The sequence below is a fragment of the Sus scrofa genome, chromosome 5 (genome assembly GCF_054392235.1).
Source record: "Sus scrofa isolate SSC_HxYL_T2T_F1_AM1 chromosome 5, Sscrofa_HxYL_maternal_Yorkshire_Landrace_v2.0, whole genome shotgun sequence".
Classification (NCBI taxonomy): domain Eukaryota; kingdom Metazoa; phylum Chordata; class Mammalia; order Artiodactyla; family Suidae; genus Sus; species Sus scrofa.
Window position 1 is genome coordinate 88,088,100 of NC_139387.1, and position 21,372 is coordinate 88,109,471.

Below are 21,372 nucleotides of genomic sequence, written 5' to 3' on the forward strand. Positions count from 1 at the left end.
CACTTTTGAATGGCTCTTATCCTCACTTAATACTTGCTTCCATCGAGTGTTTGTGACGTGCTACAAAGAGCTCTGCTATGAGTCAATCCCAGGGGCAGGTATTAATTATTATTCCCATTTTATAGATGACAGCACAGAGAGATTAAATAGCTTGCCCCAGGTCACCCAGCAACTGGGGCTTGGTTTCAAACTTGGGCCAGTCTGACTTGAAGCCTGCTCTCTTAGCCATTATGTTCTACAACTATCCAATATGGAAGCCACTAGTCATTAGAGGCTATTTGCATTAAAATTAAGTACATTCAACGCCCATTTATGATTTAAAAAAGTCCTCCAGGAAGTGGACATAGAGGGAACCTACCTCAATATAACAAAGGCCATATATGACAAACCCACAGCTAACATCATACTCAATGGTGAAAAGCTGAAAGAATTTCCTCTAAGATCAGGAACAAGACAAGGATGTCCAACCTCACTACTACTGTTCTAATTTTGGAACTCCTAGCCATAGCAACCAGAGAAGAAAAATATACAAAAAGAATCTAAATTGGAAAGCAAGAAGTAAAACTTCATTATTTACAGATGGCACAATACTACACACAGAAAATTCTAAAGATACTATCAGAAAACTACTAGAGTTCATCAATGAATTCATAAAGTTACAGGATTCAAAATTAATACATAGGAATCTGCTGAATTTCTATATGCTAACAATGAACGATCAGAAGAGAAATTAAGGAAAGACTCCTATTTACCATTATATCAAAAAGAATAAAATATCTAGGAATAAACCTACCTAAAGAGGCAAAAGACCTGTACTCTGAAAATTTTAAGATGCTAATGAAAGAAATTAAAGATGACACAAACAGATGTTGTTGGATTGGAAGAATCAATATTGTCAAAACAACTATACCACCCAAGACAATCACAGATTTAATGCCATCCCTATCAAATTACCTATGGCATTTATCACAGAACTAGAACAAAATATTTTAAAATGTGGAAACACAAAAGACTTTAAATACCCAAGGAAATACTGAGAAAGCAAAATGGAGCTGGAGAAATCAGGATCCCTGACTTCAGACTATACTACAAAGCTACAGTAACAAAAACAGTATGGCACAGACACAAAACCAGAAATATACATCAATGAAACAGGATAAAAATAAACCCACACCCCCATGGTCAATTATTTACAACAAAGGAAGCAAGAATATATAATGGAGAAAAGACAGTCTCTTCAATAAGTAGTGCTGAGGAACCTGGACAGCTACACATAAAAAAATGAAATTAGAAGACACTCTAATACCATACACAGAAATACACTCAAAATGGGAGTTTCCTGGTGGCTCATGGGTTAAGGATCTGACATTGTCCCTCTTGTGGCTCGGATTTGATCCATAGCCCCAGAACTTACACATGTTGTGGGTGGAGCCAACAATAAATAATTTAAAAATAAAAGTACTATTATTTTAAAAAAACCTTCAAAATGGATTAAAGACCTAGATGTTAAGACTACATACTATAACCTCTTAAAGGAAAACACAGGCAGAACACTATTTGACATAAATTACATCAATATCTTTTTGGATCCACCCCTCCTAGAGTAATGAAAATAAAAACAGAAATAAACAAATGGGACTTAAAAAGACAAACCACAGAATGTGAGAAAATATTTGTAAACAAAGCAAGTGACAGAGGATTAATCTCAAAATATAATAAAACTCATGCAGCTATCAAAAAACCAAACAACCCAATCAAAATATGAGCAGAAGATCTAAATAGACATGTCTCCAAAAAAGACTACAGATGGCCAACAGGCACATGGAAAGATACTCAACATCACTAGTTACTAGGGAAATGCAAATCAAAACTACAATGAGGTATCACCTCACACTGGTCAGAATGGCCATCATCAAAAAGTCTACAAACAATAATTGCTGGTGAAGGTGTGGAGAAAAGGGAACCTTCCTATACTGTTGGTGGGAATGTAAACTGGTACAACCACTATGGGAAACAGTATGGAGTTCCTCAGAAAAATTGAAAGAACTACCATATGATCTAGCAATCCCATCCTAGGCATGTATCTGGAGGAAATCATAATTTGAAAAGATATGTGTATCCCAGTGTTCACAGCAGCACTATTCATGATAGCCAAAATATAGAAGCAACCTAAACATCCAATGGCAGAGGAATGGATAAAGAAGACGTGGTACATAATACACAATGGAATATTACTTGGCTGTGAAAAGAATGAAATAATGCGATGTACAACAATATGGATGGATCTAGAGATTATCATACTAAGTGAAGTAAGTCAAAGATAAATTTCATGTATCACTTATATGTGGAATCTTAAAAAATGATACAAATGAACTTATTTATAAAACAGATTCACAGACTTTGGAAAGGTGGGGGGGGAGATGGATTGAGAATTTGGGACTGGCATAGGCACTCTATTGTATATGGAGTGGAGGTTAATGGTGACCTGTTGTGTAACACACGGAACTCTACTTGATATTCTGCGATAATGTTTGTGGGTAATGAGTCTGAAAAAGAATAGATATACGTACAACTGAATCGTGTTGGTGTACAGTGAAGATTAACACAATATTGTAAGTCAACCATACTTCAATAAAATTTTTAAAAATTAAAAAAATTAAGTAACATGATATAAAATTTAAAGCTCATTTCCTCAGTTGCACTGGCCACATTTCAGTTACCCAATGGCCACATATGCTTTGTGGCTACCATGTTGGACAGAGGAGATCAGGACGTTCCATCATCTGACAAAGTTCTCTTGGAACTCAAAACTGGGAGTCCTATTGCCTGAGTCTCAGGTTAGGTTTCCAATTTTCTTTTTCTTTCTTTTTTTTTTTTTTTTGTCTTTTGTCTTTTTTTGTTGTTATTGTTGTTGTTGTTGCTATTTCTTGGGCCGCTCCCGCGGCATATGGAGGTTCCCAGGCTAGGGGGTCCAATCGGAGCTGTAGCCACCGGCCTACACCAGAGTCACAGCAACGCGGGATCCAAGCCGCGTCTGCAACCTACACCACAGCTCATGGCAACGCCAGAACCTTAACCCACTGAGCAAGGGCAGGGACCGAACCCGCAACCTCATGGTTCCTAGTCGGATTCGTTAACCACTGTGCCACGACGGGAACTCCCCCAATTTTCTTACTTAAAAATTTAGGTTTCTAAACCATCTTTCTCTCTTTCACCTGCCCTTTCTCCATGGCCACAAATGAAAATGAAGGGAAGCCACGTTCTTTATTTAGAAATTGTTGGGATCTCCATATACACTGATGCTCATTGGTAAAGAACACCAATTTCTTGGAGGCAACAAGAACTCATCTTCTTCCAAATTTTCATGCACAATTATTTGGCTCTCTTGGTAAGTAAGCAATGTTGTATGCTTTCTTCCCATGTCAATATACATTTAAAATTTTTAGTATTATGGTAGAGAAGGGCCAACTGGAGAGACATGTTCTTTCTCATTTTATATTTTTACATCCTTCATCAAGGATTAATTGACTATAGGTGCCTGGGTTTATTTCTTGGCTCTCTATTTGGTTCCATTGATCCATATGTCTGTATTGGTACTAGCAACACACTGTTTTGATTACTATAGCTTTGTAATGATGTCTGAAAGTCTGGGAGAGTTATGCTTCCTGCTTTTTTTTCCCCCGCTCAGGATTGCTTCAGCAATTCTCAGATTTTTTTTTTTTTCTGGTTCCATATAAATTTTGGAATTATTTGTTCTAGTTCTATGAAAAATGTCATGGGTAATTTGACAGGGATCACATTAAATCTGTAGATTGCTTTGGGTTGTATGGCCATTTAAACAATATTAATTCTTCCAATCCAGGAGCATGGGATATTTTTCCATTTCTTTGAATCATTTTTAATTTCCTTGACTAATGTTTTATTGTTCTCAGCATATAAGTCTTTCACCTCCTTGGTCAGGTTTATTCCTAGGTATTTAATTTTTGGGGTAAGATTTTAAAAGGTATTTTTTTAAATATTCTTTTTCTAATATTTCATTGTTAGATATGTAACTAATTTCTGAATATTAATCTTGTATCCTGCTACTTTGCTGATTTATCAGTTTGAGCAGTTTTTGTGTGGAGTCCTTTGGGTTTTCAATATATAGTATCATGTCATCAGCTTATAGTGACAATCTTACCTCTTCTCTTCCAATTTGGATACCAAGACATGTTCTTTCTAAGCAACTTACTGCATTTTAGTTTACTGTTCCTTAACATAAATGATGTTAAAGAACATTCAGAATGCTTTTTTTTTTTTTTTTTTTTTTTTGTCTTTTTTGCCATTGCTTGGGCTGCTCCCACGGCATATGGAGGTTCCCAGGCTAGGGGTCTAATCGGAGCTGTAGCTACAAGCCTACGCCAGAGCCACAGCAACGTGGTATCCGAGCCGCATCTGCAACCTACACCACAGCTCACGGCAATGCCTGATCATTAACCCACTGAGCAAGGGCAGGGATCGAACCCGCAACCTCATGGTTCCTAGTCGGATTCGTTAACCACTGAGCCATGACGGGAACTCCAAACACTTGTTTTAAATTTCCTTTTGCTAACACTCTTATAACTCATCTTTAAAAAATGGTGAAGAAAAACCAAAGATTGGGGACAGTAGGGAATAGTAAGTACTACTACTACTAATAATAGCTAACATTTGTTTTGTACTGATTATGCTATTAGATCCTTATAATAATTCTAAGGGAAGCAATATTATTTCTATTTTTATAGATGAAGATGCATACAGAGAGTGTTCTTAGTAAACTTAAGGCTCCCACAATTTGTGGCAGTCCTGGGGCTAAACCTAGTCTGAGCTGAGAGCTGGAGCTCGAATCACCTCTTCATGATGCCTCCCAGTACCATGCTTCTGGGTCAGGACAACAGGGTTGGAGCAAACTAGATCATTTACTCACTCATGCACTTGTTTATTCATTCAGGCAGCAGGAGTGTAGTGTGTGTGTACTAAGCAGGCAGCATTGTGGGAGGTGCTGAAGATAAAGAGGTATAACAGCACCTGTCTTCAAGGCTCCATGAGTTAGAATGAGACAATGTCTTTGTTATTACAGATGAAACTTACGACAAAGGGTGCAAACTTGTGGAAGTGGGATGTCTGTATTTTTCTTGCTCAGAGTGTTTCGATCAATGCAGTATCCACCAAATGTGATTTTTCCATAAAAGCCAGAGCCAAGGTGGTGCTGGAAAAAGGTCAGCTGACCTCCCTTTTTGGGAGACTACTGGCACTATTGTCCCTACCATGCCTACATCCTCTAGGCCTTACCAGGTCCATGCATTCAGCTGACTTCTGGTATTCTGTGAACACTTCCCAGGAAGGCTGTTCCCCCTCAAGTGCTCACTGGGGGCTGGAAGTGCCAGGGAATGAATAACTCCCCCAGTGCCCCCCATGACCGCATGTATTAGTTTCCTATTGCTGCTGTGACAAATTGCCACTAATCTAGTCTTAAAACAACATAAATTTATCATCTTACATTTCTGGAGGTCAGAATTCCAAAATAACTGTGCTCAAATCAAAATGTTAGTGGTTAAGTTCCTTTCTGGAGGGGAGCATCCCTTTCCCTGCCTTTCCCAGATTGCCTGGCTTCCCACATTGCCTGGCTCATGGCCTCTCCCATTTTCAAAGGCTGATGGAGTCTTTCTTTTATATCATCCCTCCGATACTGAATCTTTTGCCTCTGCCTCTACACTTGAGGACCTTTGTGATTACACTGGGTCCACTCAGATAATTCAGGATAGTCTCCTTGTAAGGTCAGATGATTAGCAACCTTAATTCCATCAGCAACCTTAACCACCCCCCCAGTCCTATGGAAGGCAACACATTCCCAGGTCCATGGAATTAGAATGTGGACATTTGTAGGGGGCAGGGGGCACTATTCTGCCTATTCCATCATGGCTCCCTTTCCCCTCAGAGAAATAACTCCAAGATGAGTGTTTTACATGAACTCCAGAGTTCCCCACAGGATTAAGCTCTGGTCATCCCCACTGGTCTCTGGCTTGACAACACTTCCTCTATGTCACTTTCTTAGTGTTTCCCTGGGTCACCTCTCAAACATGCTACTTGCACCAGAATCCTTGTCTCAGGGTCTACTGCTCAGGGGAACCAACACTAAGAGAGTGGACAAGCCCATGTCAGCTTTGTTAGTTTAACCTGCTAAATGGGACCAGTGACCTCCTATCACCTTAGGTATTTGTGAACTCTCCCAAGGGAGGACAGACTAGCATGTGTTGGGACCTGTGGTAGAAGTAGAGGGGCCTTGGATGGGTCAGTGCTGAGACCACGGTCTGGAAAGACCTCAGAGAGAAACTGCACAGGCAAGCTATTGCTGAGTGTTAGACCCTGGAGAGAGAGAATCTTACGCCCACAAGTTTGCCAGAAAGCATTCCCAGTGAGTAGCTGACTACCAGTGCTGGAAACCAAGAAACACTCTCCCTTCTTTCAAAGACTACATTTTACCAGTTTGTTGTCAATGCTTTGTTTTGCTCATGTAGACTTGGTTATATACAACTGTTTCATGCTTTCTCCCCAAACTTTCTCTCTGGGGTCTTGAGCTGTACGCCATGTGTGACTTTCAACCTTCACAGACATGTGATGACACAAAAATCAGACATACCTGCTGAACAGCTGGGTCCAAATACGTTGTCATCAGCGCAGTTTTCACAGGCTGTTCCACCAAACCCTTCCTGCAGAACACCCAGGGAGAGGATGTTAGATCTGAGCCGTCTGTGTTACCCAAGCCTGGTCAGCATTTGTCTCTCAAATATACCTTCCCTCTGTGCCTGTCCCGAAGCTCCGTTTTCTTTCTTCTTGGCTCTTTTTGTGTTATAATGTGTACATTCATTCCCTACATCAGTGTTTACTAAGTCTGGAGCTCTTTAGATGAAAGCTGCTTCATCAGTCTGAAGATATAAATAGAAAGCAAGTACTGGGATTCCTGCTGTGGCTCAGCAGTAACAAATCTGACTAGTATCCATGAGGATGTGGGTTCGATCCCTGGCCTCTCTCAGTGGGTTAAGAATCTGATGTTGCTGTGAGCTTTGTTGTAGGTCCCAGACATGGCCCAGAACCTATGTTGCTGTGGCTGTGGTGCAGGCCGGTAGCTGCAGCTCCAATTTGACCCCTAGCCTGGAACTTCCATATGCCTCAGGTGCAGCCCTAAAAAGCAAAAAAAAAAAAAAGAAAGGTACTAATAGTTAATCATAATCATAATTTTACACAAGGGTGAAATGAAAATGCTTTCAGTTTTGCATTTTTGAAGACAGTTGAGCTCAATCCTTTTCAGAGGGATTTCATTGTATTTCAATGATCTAAGGCTTAAAGCTTGCAAAAAATCACTTCCATGGGATAGCAAAGAAATTTCTCGATGACAGACCCCGTGCTCGACTATGGGTGCTGAGAATGGCTCCAAAGACTGGTCTGCCAACAGTGGTGATTTTCATCAGTAACGATGACACAATTTCTACAGCCCTGAATCATTTCATGAAATATTTTCACATATGCAATCTCATCTCACTTCTTTAGCAAGTGTAATCGCTTAGGCATTATTATCAAACCCATTTTACAGATGGATACACTTAAGGCTGAGCCATTACCTGACCCACTCAAAGGTCCCGAGCCTCTAAGAGGTCACTGTGTCGCAGACAGCACACTCTTTTTTTCAAAAAACTAATGTGCTACTTAGAAGAGTCTCCACTAAGTGTGTGTTTACCAAGGGACAACAAGAAAGGAAAAAGAACCGAGTCAGGGAGGAGAAGAGCACGCTTTGGAACTCACTTGGCAGGAGCAGCTTCCATTTCCTTCCATGCCTTCAGCACAGCTGCCCCGACCACTGCAGGGGGAATGCGCTCCTCCAGGGCACTCTAGGGAATCAAAGGGCAGATTCGTTCATCTGCGAATTTACACAAGCCTTCTGCAAGGATGCATCAAACATCTACTACATGTCAGGTAGTGAGTTGCCAGGCCTAAGAACTAACTAAAGGCTCTTCAGGCATCATCTGGAGTTACACAGCGGAGGCACTAAATTACAATGTAGTCAGGAACTGCACTAGGACACAGGGGACTATCTACCACTGCCTGAGCATTTGTTACACACTTTACAATCACCTAAGTGGATTTAAACCCACAGACGTTGCTATTGGTGCTGGTTAGCAGATGAGGAGACTGAAGTTCAGAGAGGTCACACAATGCCCCAAGGTCTCACACTTTGTAAGTGGGAATTTAGCACAGCCCTTAGCATAACGAAAGCCAGGTCTCTTATTCAGTGTGCTAGCCAGGGAGCCCAGGGAAGGAGCTATTGATACGGTCATGGGGAGTCTAGAAGACATCCCTGAGGAGGGGTCATTTAAGCTAGGGTTATAAAGACTCAGTAGGAGTTGGCCACGATTGAAAGGGAAGGGTATTTCAGGAAGAGAGAAGAGCAAGTATAAACTCTCAGAGTTGTAAAAGGCACACCCGTTCTAGGAATTATATAAAGCCTAGGAGGCTAGAGTTGGGATTTGGGGGTATGGGAGAAGTGGTGCTTGATGAGGAATAGTGGGATGGCTGGGGCTGATTAATGAAGTGCTTCCTATGGCAAGCAAAGGAACGTAGGTCTCATTTAGAAGTTGATTCCAAGCAAGCATGGGTTTCACACTTTTGGGCTGTGCCAGACCTGAATCTGAGCTTTTATAGATATTTATTAGAGGATTTCACAGTCATTCAGCAAACATTCAGGGATGTGTCAGGCATTATATTCCATGTTGGGGTGGAGGGACATTTAGCTAGAAAGCCAGATATTAAATATCCAAAATTAAATATGAGATTTAAAATAAGTGAAAGAAGTTTAAGGTATTGGTGTGATGAAGATAAATGAAAATCGTGTTTGTTTTTTGTTTTTGTCTATATTTATTCAGCACTTTGAGTGCCGAATTGACATAGAATTAACATTAATTTGGGTGAGTTCTGACTGTTAAAATGAGGGATCTGGATGAGCAAACACAAGCAGAAACCATGCATGGCCATGAATTGTGTTTGTGTGAATGAGGCAGGATCAAATGTTATCTCAACTTTAAGCCAGCAAGGCAAATGCCTTTGAAACAAAATGTCTTTCGCAAAACACATGGAGGTTCTAGATAATGATAAAGGATTCAAAGCAACACCCTAAAGTTAAGTCCTATTTTTAGCTCCATTTTCTAGATGAGGAAACCAAAGCACAGAGTAGTAGAGTGACCTGCCCAGAGTCACCCAGCTGGCAAGGGTAATGAGACTCACTTGTCCCTCCTCTATCAGAAGTTTCCAACCTTCCAGCCCTCCCCGCCTCCTACCTCCAACAAAGACCTTGTCCAAAGCTCTCCTGTGCCACGAGCTTGCTCTGCCATATACCTTCTGCAAAATCGTCATCCATAGAAAATGAAAGAGAAGTTCTTCAAAAAATCTTCTCATCTTAGAGGGAAGCGGTTCTCCCAAGAAGACCCTGGTCACTCACCTGAGCTACTAGGCTAGTTCTTAACTTTAGTTATCACTTGCAGGTCCAGGGAGGTGAGAAGGTCTGTACACACCTGCAGACTGTGTCCTCTCTGGCTCTTCTCTTTCGTGTGTGCAGAATCTTAGCCAAATACAGGGTCTAGGTCACCCAGTGAGCCTGAGGTCTTTCCATAACAGCAGCAGAGCCAGGCTTCCAACCCTGGGAGGTGCTAAGAGTTGACTACACTGTCCATCGCTGTGCTCTATCCTCACCCAGCCCAGCTTCAGACTGGAGTCACAACACAGGTGACAGACATGGCTATGAGGTGAGCAAAGTAGAAGCTGACATGCTGCTAATATTTATAAATCACTGTATGTTGGTTTTGGCTGCTCTCACCAGTGGAGCAGTGGCTCTGCAAGGTGCAGTGATGTTAGGAAAAGCCCAGACTCTGCAATAAGAATGTCCTGGATTTGAACCCAAGCCAACTCTTTTCTGTTACCCTTGGAAAAGTCAATGTCTGGCTCAGAGTCAGGTTGAGGGCTTTCCTGGCAGGTTGTGGCAGGGAGTGGAAACATGAGGTGCGCAATAAACAGTGGTTGTTCTCAGATAATTACTGGTTTACAAACTGGGATAGAGGTTGTCCAAGGAAGAGACCTAGAGCTCTGATCACTCCACCTACTGGAGGTCACCAACACTGACCCACTACCTAATCCTGGATGGCCCAGGTCATTTAGATCTAGTCTCAAAAGAGGGCAATAGCCAGATCATTAAGGAAGGGCCCGGTTAAAGAGCAGGGTCTTTAGCTTAAAAAGAGCAGCAGGAGGTGAGGACGAAGAAAGGGAGAGGGCCCGAGCAAGTAGGTATCAGGGATACCTTTGAAGCGCATCTGAAAACCAACTAAACCACTTGAATTCATGACACACAGAGCAAGGGGTGCTAAGAGAGGTTTTCCATAGATCATGGACTGTCAGATCTTCTCCCATTTCTTTTTGGTATGAGGCCTTTCTTGGATAAGAGGGTGTTTGGGGAACCAGGCCCAGTCCTGGGCAGAACCAGAATAGAGGTGACTGTTTCCCTCTGTCGACACCCATGCACCGTGCAAGGCACTCTCTGGAGGACCCCCCGTGTGCCTCCTGGGCTGGTTCAGAACACAGGGCCTCCTCTGAACCCTGACACACAGCAATCAGTGCCACTTGCAGGAACGCTCTCCCAGGCACTTACAATTTGTAGGCAATGATGCCTGATTCCCAGGGTCCCATATGTGCAGTCCATCAAATAGTTTTTTCCATTCATTGAGCCAACTCCCCTATCCCCTCTATCCCGCCCAGCCGACTACCACACGCTGCCCCAAAGTGCCCTCCCCCTACACCTGTTTGTGCCTCTCCTACTCTCAAAGTTGCTCTCCCTGACGCCATCTCTGAGGCAAAGTTCCCCTCCTCTGGGTGTCCCTTCCACTTGGCTCATCCCTTATTACAACACACAGAGTAGAAAATGGGGCAAAGTCAGGTATTGCGAATGTAACTAGATGGTAAGCCAGAGGCTCATTACAAAGAAACTGGGGAATTTTTCCCATCCCAGCTCCCAAGAGTGTGACATTTTGTCTTGGAAGTCTGGGGCTCCTTTTTCCTTAAAGGATGCTTAGCAATTCCTTTCTTTTTAAAAATGTAGGCAAATTTGCCTCTCAGGGTGATTCACTGGACTACCTGTTTCTAATTACCTGGGAAAGGAGGCTGTTAAAAGGTAGATTTTTGAGGCTCTCCTTCCCAGGAACAGTACTATGGAAATGCACCTCTCAAGGCATAATCTCCCTGAAATTCAATACCCTTTTCATGAAGCCACACTTCCCACTTCCAGCCAGTGACTTAGCACAGCAGGGGTACCAGGCCTGACCCATTCCTGCAAGACTGAAGATTCTTCTGTTGAGTGACTTTGGCTGGAGGACTCCCCATCAGCCCTACCACATTTTCTTAGAACTACATGTGGTCTAAGACTTTTCCATCCAACCTTTCTTAGTTCCTTCTCTTAGTCACAAGGATTACAGCTGCATCATTATCTGATGGACCCCTCCTCTCTCTCTCTCTCTCTCTCTCTCACACACACACACACACACCCCTCTTGGCTTCTTTCTCAGTTTTCCTTGCAGGCACTCCTTTTAATTAATCCCTTCCATCACTAGCCCTGTCTTGGCATCTGCTTTTAGAGGATGTGGACTAATGCACCAGGGCACAGAGAGACTGTGCAAATTAGAAAAAGCCACTCCTACCCCAACTGCCCTTGTAGCTATGTCCCTGTAGATGCTAGACTTGACAAGCAGATGAAACCAAAATAAGAGGTGGCCCTCCCTGAGCGCAGACCAGGCCCACGCCAGAGTGTGTGGCTGGGTGAACCAAACATAGGCTGGATTTCAGTCTAGATTCACCCTGTCAATAATAATCTGTTGCAATTCACACCCACTAAATGAGGATCTCTGGGTGTAAGGCTCAGGAATATTCATTTTTACAGGCTTGACAGTAATTCTACTGCACATTAATGTTCCAAAACCACTGAGTATGCTGGAGGAATGAATGTGAATTGTCCCAGCCAGGGGGGAAGGGAAGATGTTTATGCTTCTTAGGCTGTTGGGAAGTGAGGAGTTGATGGGCTTTTTGCATGGGGATGGTTGTGTGGTGCATGGGCTCAGCACTAGGCAGGGTCCTCGGTGCTTCGGCAAGGTGCGAGTGCCTGGACAGTTAAGAGGACCTAGACTTGCTTCAGAGCAAAGTATAACACTGTCCTAAACTGATCTATAGATTTGAGGTAACTGCAGTTAAATTCTTAGAATTTGGGGGGTAGCAATTGAGAAATCAATTCTAAACTTTGTATGGAAAAGTAAAAGAACTAGAGTAACTGAGATAATTTTGAAAAAGACCAAGTTGAAAGATTATACTACTTAATTCCCAGACTTACTAAAAGCTACAGTAATTACGGCAGTGTGGTGGTGTGAAGTGACAGACATGGAGCTCAGTGGAACAGAACAGGGTCCAGAAATAGACCCAGACAGTGATGGTCCATTGATTTTCTACAATGATACAAAGGCAAGTCAATGGAGAGACCACAGCTTTTTAAAGAAATGGTGTTGGGATTATCAGATATCTATATGTAAAGAAATGAACCTTGATCCATACTGCGACTCACACACAAAAGTTAATTTGAAATGGAGGATAAACCTAAACATAGTTCCCAAATCTATAAAGCTTCTAGAAGAAAATATTGAAGAAAAAAATTGTGGCATTAAATTAGGCAAAGATTTCTAGATGTGTTATAAAAAGCAGTATCTATAAAAGGAAAATTGAAATATTTATCTTCACCAAAATTAAGAATGGTTGCTTTCCAAAAGGCACTGTTAGTTAGGAGAGTGGGAAGACAAGCCACAGACTTTGAGAAAATATTTACAAATCACATAGCAAATAAAGAACTACTACCTCAAACAGTTAAAGAACTCTCAAAAACTCAGTACTAAGAAAACAACCTGAATGATATATGAATGGCAAACAAGTACATGAACCATGCAAATTAAAATTGGCCACTATACACCTATCAGAATGGTTGAAATTAAAAAACAAAACAAAACAAAACAAAAAACTGGGAATTTCCGTCGTGGCGCAGAGGAAACGAATCCGACTAGGAATCATGAGGCTGTGGGTTTGATCCCTGGCCTCGATCAGTGGGTTAAGGATCCGGCATTGCCATGAGCTGTGGTGTAGGTTGCAGATGTGGCTCGGATCTGGTGTTGCTGTGACTCTGGTGTAGGCCGGCAGCAATGGCTCCAAATAGATCCCTAGCCTGGGAACCTCCATATGCTGTGGGTGTGGCCCTAAAAAAGACAAAAGACAAAAACAAAATAAAATAAAAAATTTAAAAAAATCTGATTACACCAATTGCTCCCAAGGATACCAAATAACCAGAACTTTTATACATTGTTGGTAGGAATGGAAAAAATGATGCAGACACCTTGGAAAACAGTTTGGCAGTTTCTTGAAAGGTTCAAAAATATTCATGATGCAATCCAGGATTCCCACTCTTAAGTATTTACTCAAGCGAAATGAAAATTTATGTTCACCCTAAGACCTATATGTGAATGTCCACAGCAGCTTTATTCTTAGTTGAGCTAAACTGGAAACCCAAGTGCCTTTCAGCTGTGAACAGACAAACTGGATAGAGCCAGAGAATGGTGGACTATGAAGCACTCTACAGAAAGGAACTGCTGAGATACGTAACAACAGGGACACACCTTGAAGGCATTAAGTGAGAGAAGCCAGACTCACAAAGGTACATGCTGTATGGTCCAAAGGATAGGACACAAAGGCACAGTTACAGGTATAGAAAACAGATCAGCATTTGCCAAGGGTTGGGAGTTGGAGAGGGATCTAATTACAGAGGGAATTTGGGGAGAGCTGTGTGTGTGGGGGGGAGGCAGGGTGTTCTCTGCCTTAACTGTGATCCTTATTACACAACTGTTTAGGTTTGTCAAAACTCACGTGACTATATACCAAAAAAGCTGAGTTTTAATGTGTGTAAATTATGACTTAAGAAAAAAAAACCCATTCGCAGATCATATGCCTCAATGATATTTTTGGAAAAGGCGTCAATGTCCCTATAAATAATGAATTAAACTTGACTTCAGTGTAGACCTCAGAGGTGTCCCTTTCCACAGTTTATACTCACTGGAAAGGAAAACAGACTAAGACACTCAAACTAGGAAGGGCTGTTTTTAAAACACGTGGTGAGTTATACAATTTCCTACTTTCAATCTCTAAATCTTTTCATTTGAATACTTCAGTGTAGTTGTAAGAAAATCAATGTTTGGGAAGCATTTCTTCAGGTCCCAAGAACCACCTGGCAACCCCTGGGCCAGAGGTCGGCCTGAGACTGACCTGACTTGCTTTCCCCTCTGTACTGTGCTCGTGTATCACTACTGTTGTTCTCGGCCATCTAGACCTGGGGTGAGTGCCCAGCACATTACATGCATTATCCTTCTATGCTTCATCTTCACAACTATGAACTATTTTTTTTTTTTTGTCTTTTTGCCATTTCTTGGGCCGCTTCCCACGGCATACGGGGGTTCCCAGGCTAAGGGTCGAATCGGAGCTGTAGCCTCCGGCCTACACCACAGCCACGGCAACGCCAGATCCAAGCTGCGTCTGTGACCTACACCACAGCTCACAGCAAGACCGGATCCTTAACCCATTGAGCAAGGCCAGGGATCAAACCCGAAACCTCATGGTTCCTAGTCAGATTCGTTAACCACTGAGCCACGACGGGAACATCCATATCTTCACAACTGTGAACTATTAATCTTCACCCGATGAAGTGGTTATTTTCACCACTTTATCTACAAGAACACTGAGGTAGAGAGAGGTCACATGGCCTCATCAGAGATAATGATTTCCGCCCAGCCCCGTCTGACTTTAAAGGCTGGTAATATTGCTTCTATGGATTGCTTATAATTATTTTACATGGCTTAAATGTGCTACCAGCCACTCGTTTAATTAATTCAACATTCATTAAATGCCTACAAGTATCCTCAAAGTTGGTAATGTTTCCTCTGTGTCTTCACAAGAGAGTGAAGAAGGTTGAGCCAGGACAGAAAGGGGCCTGCCTGCATGTCTCTGGCTGTGGGCAGGAGGCCCCTGAGGAGGCAGCCTCCATGCTTCAGGCTGACTTCTGCCTCCTTTGAAATGAACAGCCTGCTCCATTTAGGGCCTGGGGTTTGGGGTGGGGTCTGCCTATGGCTGTGGTAAGGGTGCAGGCACCTGCTGGTCAGGAACTTACTATCTCCTGAAGTCTTCCTGAGCCTTAACATCATATATTCTCCAGGGAAAGTGAGCCTTTCTCTGGAATGTGTTTCTCATTCTGCCCAGCCAGGCTGCCCGTACCTTGTGACTCAGGAGGCTAAAGGGCCAATGAATACTTGCTGTTACGGACTGAATATCTGTGCCCTCCAAGTTAATATGCTAAAGCCCTGGCCACCAACGGGATGGCATTTGGAGGTGAGGCCTTTGGGAAATCACTAAGTTTAAATGAGATCATGAGGGTGGAACTGTATGATGCGATTAGTGTCCTTATAAAGGAAAAAGGGACCCGAGCTCTCTGCCATGTGGGGACAAAGAAAGAAGACAGCTGTCTAGGAGTTCCCGTTGGGGCCCAGTGGTTAACAAATCTGACTAGGAACCATGAGGTTGCAGGTTCGATCCCTGACCTCGATCAGTGGGTTAAGGATCTGGCAATGCTGTGAGCTGTGGTGTAGGTCACAGATGTGGCTCAGATATGGAGTGGCTGTGGCTGTGGTGTAGGCTGGCGGCCACAGCTCTGATTAGACCCCAGCCTGGGAACCTCCATGTGCCACAGGAGCGGCCCTTGAAAAGGCAAAAAGACAAAAAAAAAAAAAAAAAAAAAAAAAAGACAGCTGTATAGCTGTCTATAAGCCAAGGAGAGGAACCTCACCAGGAACTCAATCTGTTGGTACCATGATCTTGGACTTCCCAGCCCCTAAAATTATAAGAAGTAAAAGTCTGTTATGGTATTCAGTTACAGCAGCTTGAGCAGACTAAGCCACTTACTGTCCCTACATTCCTGAAGGGCAGGACTTTGCCTGGCCTGAGCCATCAGGGTGACCCATGGGGTTTGCACAAAGGCAGACAATAGTGAAAAGAAAAATAATAAACCTGAGAGACGATACACTACATAAAAAACAAGGTGCATAGGAATGTCCTTTCCAAACTGAACAGGGCAGTCCTTCTACTAATAGAAGGATGGAATTTGCTGAGCATTTACTATTGCTAAGCAGTTTGCATGCGTGGACTCATTCTCACAATAACTGTACAGGGAGCTGTCATCCCTCTCTTCCTCCCCAGGTTTTAGATGAGAAAATTGAGATTCAGAAGGTAAGTAACTCCTGCAAGACCACAGGCTGCTAAATGTTGGAACTGGCACTGCAATCGGGTCTGATTCAAGATTTTGGGTCCTTAACATTAAGCAAGACTATCAAAGATCAGTACCTCAGAACAGAAAACCAATAAGGTCCTACTGTGTAGCACAGCGAACTACATCCAGTCTCCCGGGGAAGATCATCATGGAAAAACATATTAAAAAAAGAATACATAACTGAGTCGCTTTGCTGTACAGCAGAAATTGGCACATAAGTCAACTATAATTTAAAAAATTAAAAAAAAAAATAAAACCAAACCAAGACACACCTGAAATAAAGAGGTCAGCAAGTGATCTGAGAACCACAAAAGAAATAGTGATTAGCCTGCCCCCTGGCCAGGCACATCCCAGGTACTTTACCGGTACCAGAACACCTACTCCTTAGCGCCACCTTTGGAGGAAGGCATATTAGCAGCATAACTACCTCCATTTTTATGGATGAGAAAACAGACTGAAGAATCAATTTACCAGATAAAATGCAGACTGCCAATTCCACTTCAGATAAACGATGAATAATTTTTTAGAAGAAATATGTTCCAAACATTGGATGTGTATTTGTTGTTTACCTGCAATTGATTTAACTGAGTGTCCTCTATTGTCATGCGCCCAACCTGGCAACCAAGGAGAGATGGTAAGGAACTAGCTAGGTTCCAGAAGGCTAACTGGGAAGGGCAGCTGGGCAATCTAACTGCAGAGTCCAGTCTTACCATAAAACCACAGTCCCTTCTCAGCTGGAGCTTGGAACCAGGGGGAACTCTGGTGTCATGGACTCAACTCCGGGCAGTGACAGACACCCAGCTAACGGTGGAAATCAGTTTTTGAAGAGCGGGCTCATGGTGGGCAGGCTGCCTTCCCAGTGGTTAATTTGGCAGCACAGCCAGGTATTTGGGTGAGGAGACAGTGATGGGTTAGAGCCGGGCTCTGCAGTGAGACAGTCCTTGCTTCCTAGTCTGCTATGCTCTCACTGGCTGGCTCTCTGGGATGAGCTGCAGAACCGCTCAGGGACCCAGGGTCCTCAGGTATGACTGTTTTTCCCATCTGTTCTTGTGTCCTTCTCCCTCATCCATTTGTGAGCTTCTTGAGGTAGGGACTGGGCTTACCATATGGGTGATTACGGGCAGCACAGGGGAGTGCTCAAGAAATGCTGGGTTTGTGTGAATTGGCCAACTTTGGGAGGAACTTGGGAAAAAGACAGCAGGAGTGTAAGAGTATGGAGAGTCCTTTTAGGTCCTGCATCGAATGTTTTATGTGTAACAACTCGTGAAAATGACTTGTTCGGATTTAAAATAAAAAAAATTTTAAGGTATAAGTGTTTCTATCTTTCCTGCTTCCTAACTCATTTTCTATTGCCTCAGAAAGGAAAAAAAAGAAAAAAAAGAGGGTAAAAGCCGACATTCTCAGCAAACTACACTTGAAAGAGCTATTATAGGATTTGCTCTAAGAGCACATTTCTGAGGCCTGGTGGAGGGCACAGCAGCTGATAAGGCTATTTTCAGTCATTATCACATTTCCCTTTGGTCACTGCTACTCTGGTGGTCTCTTGCATTGTGACTTTGCTCACGCAGAAGGCCTCCCTCTGACAAGCTGTCAGCAAGTCATCAGCTGTTCTGTTTGTTTTTTAAAAGGCAGATAATGAACTTCCTGGCCGTCAAGAGGCCAGGACCTCCCTGTAACTTTATCTCCCAAAGAACCCCAGAGGTGGCTATGCAGCTCACTACCTTTGTTTCAAAGCTTGGTACAGAGTACTAGTGCAGGTTTTTTATAAATGGTAGATAATCCATTTATAGCTCTGGTTGGAACTGCCTGCCTGGGAAACAGATGTGAAAATAGGTTCCTCACATGAACTCGGTGTTATTTGTCACTCAAAGCCGAAAGGACATGCCTCACAGAGTGGTTTCAGATCCATAGAATCCACATCTGCAATTGGTGCAGTGAAGGGCAGGAAAGAAGAGGTCTGAAAATGCAAATAACATGATGCAAAAACAAAAAAAAACCCCAAATGTAATTTGAGGACACTGACCTCACAAAGAATCAAGACCATTTCCCTTTGAAATCATCAGATTGCTCTGGCCACAATCGAGTTTCTGCGTAAACCTCTGCCCACATTCTTTTTCCATAAATCTTGAGTTTTTGCACAAATCCTTTAAAGCTCATGGAGGGAAAAAACACAACTGGGGTGTTCCAATCAAGAAGTCTCTTTCCTTTCAAACAGAATACTGGTCGTCCCCATGTGACTAAACTTCAAGGTTCAAAAATGTTTTCGTGCTAATGAGAAGAGACTCCCATAAGCAGATCAATAAAGCACTACAAGTTTTACTGAGAGAGAAGCAAGTGAACCTGGGTAGAAACACATTCCTCAGGTTACGATGATACTTTCTTCCTCTAAGTAAGAATTCATGCCTTATTCATAATTTTAGAAGTTAACTTTTTTCCATTTTTTTTCATGGTCCTTTTCTTCCCCCCATTGTTCTTTTTGTGTTTTCTAAGTGTTTGGAATAGATCCAGAGTTTTCTAATTTTGAATAAGTTTGTGTCAAAATCATTCTTAAAATAACTCAGAGGTGTTGAATGTGAATGTATTTGTGGAAGTGAATTCTGCACTTGCCTTGGAAAGAAGGATATTCCAGAGCTTGTGCTTCCTCACAATGAAGGATGAATACACATCAGCAGCTCCAGGACAGCCTTATCCTTGCAGAAATGTGAAGCGATAGTTGAGACCTCACTTGTCATCACCACAAAATGGGAGCGGTGCAATCAACAGCCAAGTAGAGGGTTTATCTTTTTTCTGAGCCAAAGGAAGGAAGCCTTTTGAGACATTTAGTATGTTTGGAAGATGAAGATAAAGGGAAGCAGCCTTTTGCCCCAATGAGAGGACAGCAGGAAAAAATGTCCTGGCCTTGGTTTTCACATTTTGCTTCTCTGGCCTTGAGATGGGTCAAAAGGAAAGGTCTGAACACTCAATGAATACTTCAGACTCCTTTGATTGTAGGTGCATGTATTGTCACAATTTTCTCATAGCCCAGTGCAATGCACGAAACCCACTGAAGATTCTGAATCCTGTTGGCTGCGCCAGTTTTATGAGTTACCCACTGTTTAAAAAGGGCTCAGACCTTCATGATCAAAGGTCTGTTTTGACTGTGATTTGCTCATTCATTTAATCATACAACATTTACAAGTGCCTTCTTTGTGTCACAGACTCTGCCAGGTATGTTCCCCTATATTGTTGTTTTAAAATCCCTCCTAGAGTTTTGTAAAGTAGGACTTTTTACCTTCATTTCACAGCTGAGGAGACTGAAGGAGGAACAGCAAATCATTTGCCCTAACCAGTGATGATGGAACTAGGTTCAAACCTAAACTTTGGGTAGCTGGCCCAGTGTTCTTTTGCTCTGAGCTGTGGTCTACTGTTTGTTATGCTGGATGTGTGAACTTTTATTACTGCATCTTAGACAAAGTCTCTTCTTGTCTATAACACACCTGATTAATTGACTTAGAATCACATTAGTTTCCATGGGTTAGAAAGAGAAAAGCAAATAAATTCAATTTATCGGCATGACTATATGAGTTGGTGTCACTAAGACCCTATTTGGTACTAAAAAAGTTCTTGAAATCTGGAAGTCTGGATTAATCATTTGATTCTGATGTGACAAACTCTTAGAAATGCACGGTGTCAACATGCCGGGGTGAAACAGAGGAGAGCAGTTAACAGAGAACCAAACCCCAAACCTCAACCTTTCTATGGTGAGGAGCATGATCCAGGCACTGACTGGGAGAGCTGAAGGGACCTACCAATCAGAAGAGAAATGAGAATGTGCCAGGTTGCTTATCATTAGGGAAATGCAGATCAAAACCACCATGAGAGGTCACCTCATACCTGTCAGATGGCCATCATCAACACAAATAACAAATCTTGGTGAGGATGTGGTAAAAAGGGAACTCTCATCCACTGTGGGGGGAATGCAAATTGGTGCAGCCACTGTAGAAAACAGTATGGAGGTTCCTCAAAAAACTAAAAATAGAGTTGCCGTATGATCTAACAATCCTATTCCTGGGCATATAACCAGACAAAATTATAATTTGAAAAGATACATGTACTCCTATGTTCATAGCAGCACTATTCACAATAGCCAAGACATGGAAACAACCTAATTGTCCACTGACAGATGAATAGATAAAGAAGATGTGCGACATTTATGAAATGGAATATTATTCGGCCATCAAAAGGATGAAATAATGTCATTTGCAGCAACATAGATGGATCTAAAGATTAACATACTAAGTCAGAAAGAGAAAGACAAATACCAGATGATATCACTTATACGTGGAATCTAAAGATACAAATCAACAATCTATGAATCAAAAATAGATTCATAGGTATAGAGAAGAGACATGTAGCTGCCAAGGAGGTGAGGTAGTGGAGGGAAGGACTGGGAGTTTGGGATTATCGGAGGCAAACTAGTATATATAAAATGGATAAACAAGGTCTTACCGCATAGCACAGGGAACTATATTCAATATCCTGTGACAAACCATAATGGAAAAGAGTATTAACAAGTGTGTGTATATATGTATATGTATAACTGAATCACTTTGCTGTACGGAAGAAATTAAACACTGTAAATCAAATATGCTTCAATAATACTAAAATAAAAAAGAACTGTCACGCAATCCCATTCCTGTGTATATATTTGGAAAATCAAAAATAATTTGAAAAGAGACATGCACCCCAATGTGCAGAGTAGCATTATTTTAATTGCCAAGATATGGAAGCAACCTAAGTTGCTTCAACAGATGAATGATAAAGACAACGCAAGATACATATATATATATATATGTATGAATGGAATAGGACTCAGCCATAAAAAAAGTGAAATTTTGCCGTTTGCAACAATATGGATGAACTTGGAGGGTCTTATGCTAAAT

At 42.2% G+C, this 21,372-nt stretch overlaps 1 protein-coding gene across 2 annotated transcripts in view; it reads right to left on the reverse strand.

Annotated features, from left to right (window-relative positions):
• Positions 1 to 21,372, reverse strand: part of STAB2 (stabilin 2) — a 174,409-nt gene that overhangs the window by 143,741 nt on the left and 9,296 nt on the right. For both annotated transcript variants that reach the window (XM_084957343.1, XM_021092647.2), the window contains exons 4-5: positions 7,819 to 7,904; positions 6,659 to 6,728 (exon numbers count right to left, since the gene is read on the reverse strand). In XM_084957343.1, coding sequence (XP_084813469.1) covers positions 6,659 to 6,728; positions 7,819 to 7,904 — 156 coding nt within the window. The remainder of the gene's footprint in view (positions 1 to 6,658; positions 6,729 to 7,818; positions 7,905 to 21,372) is intronic.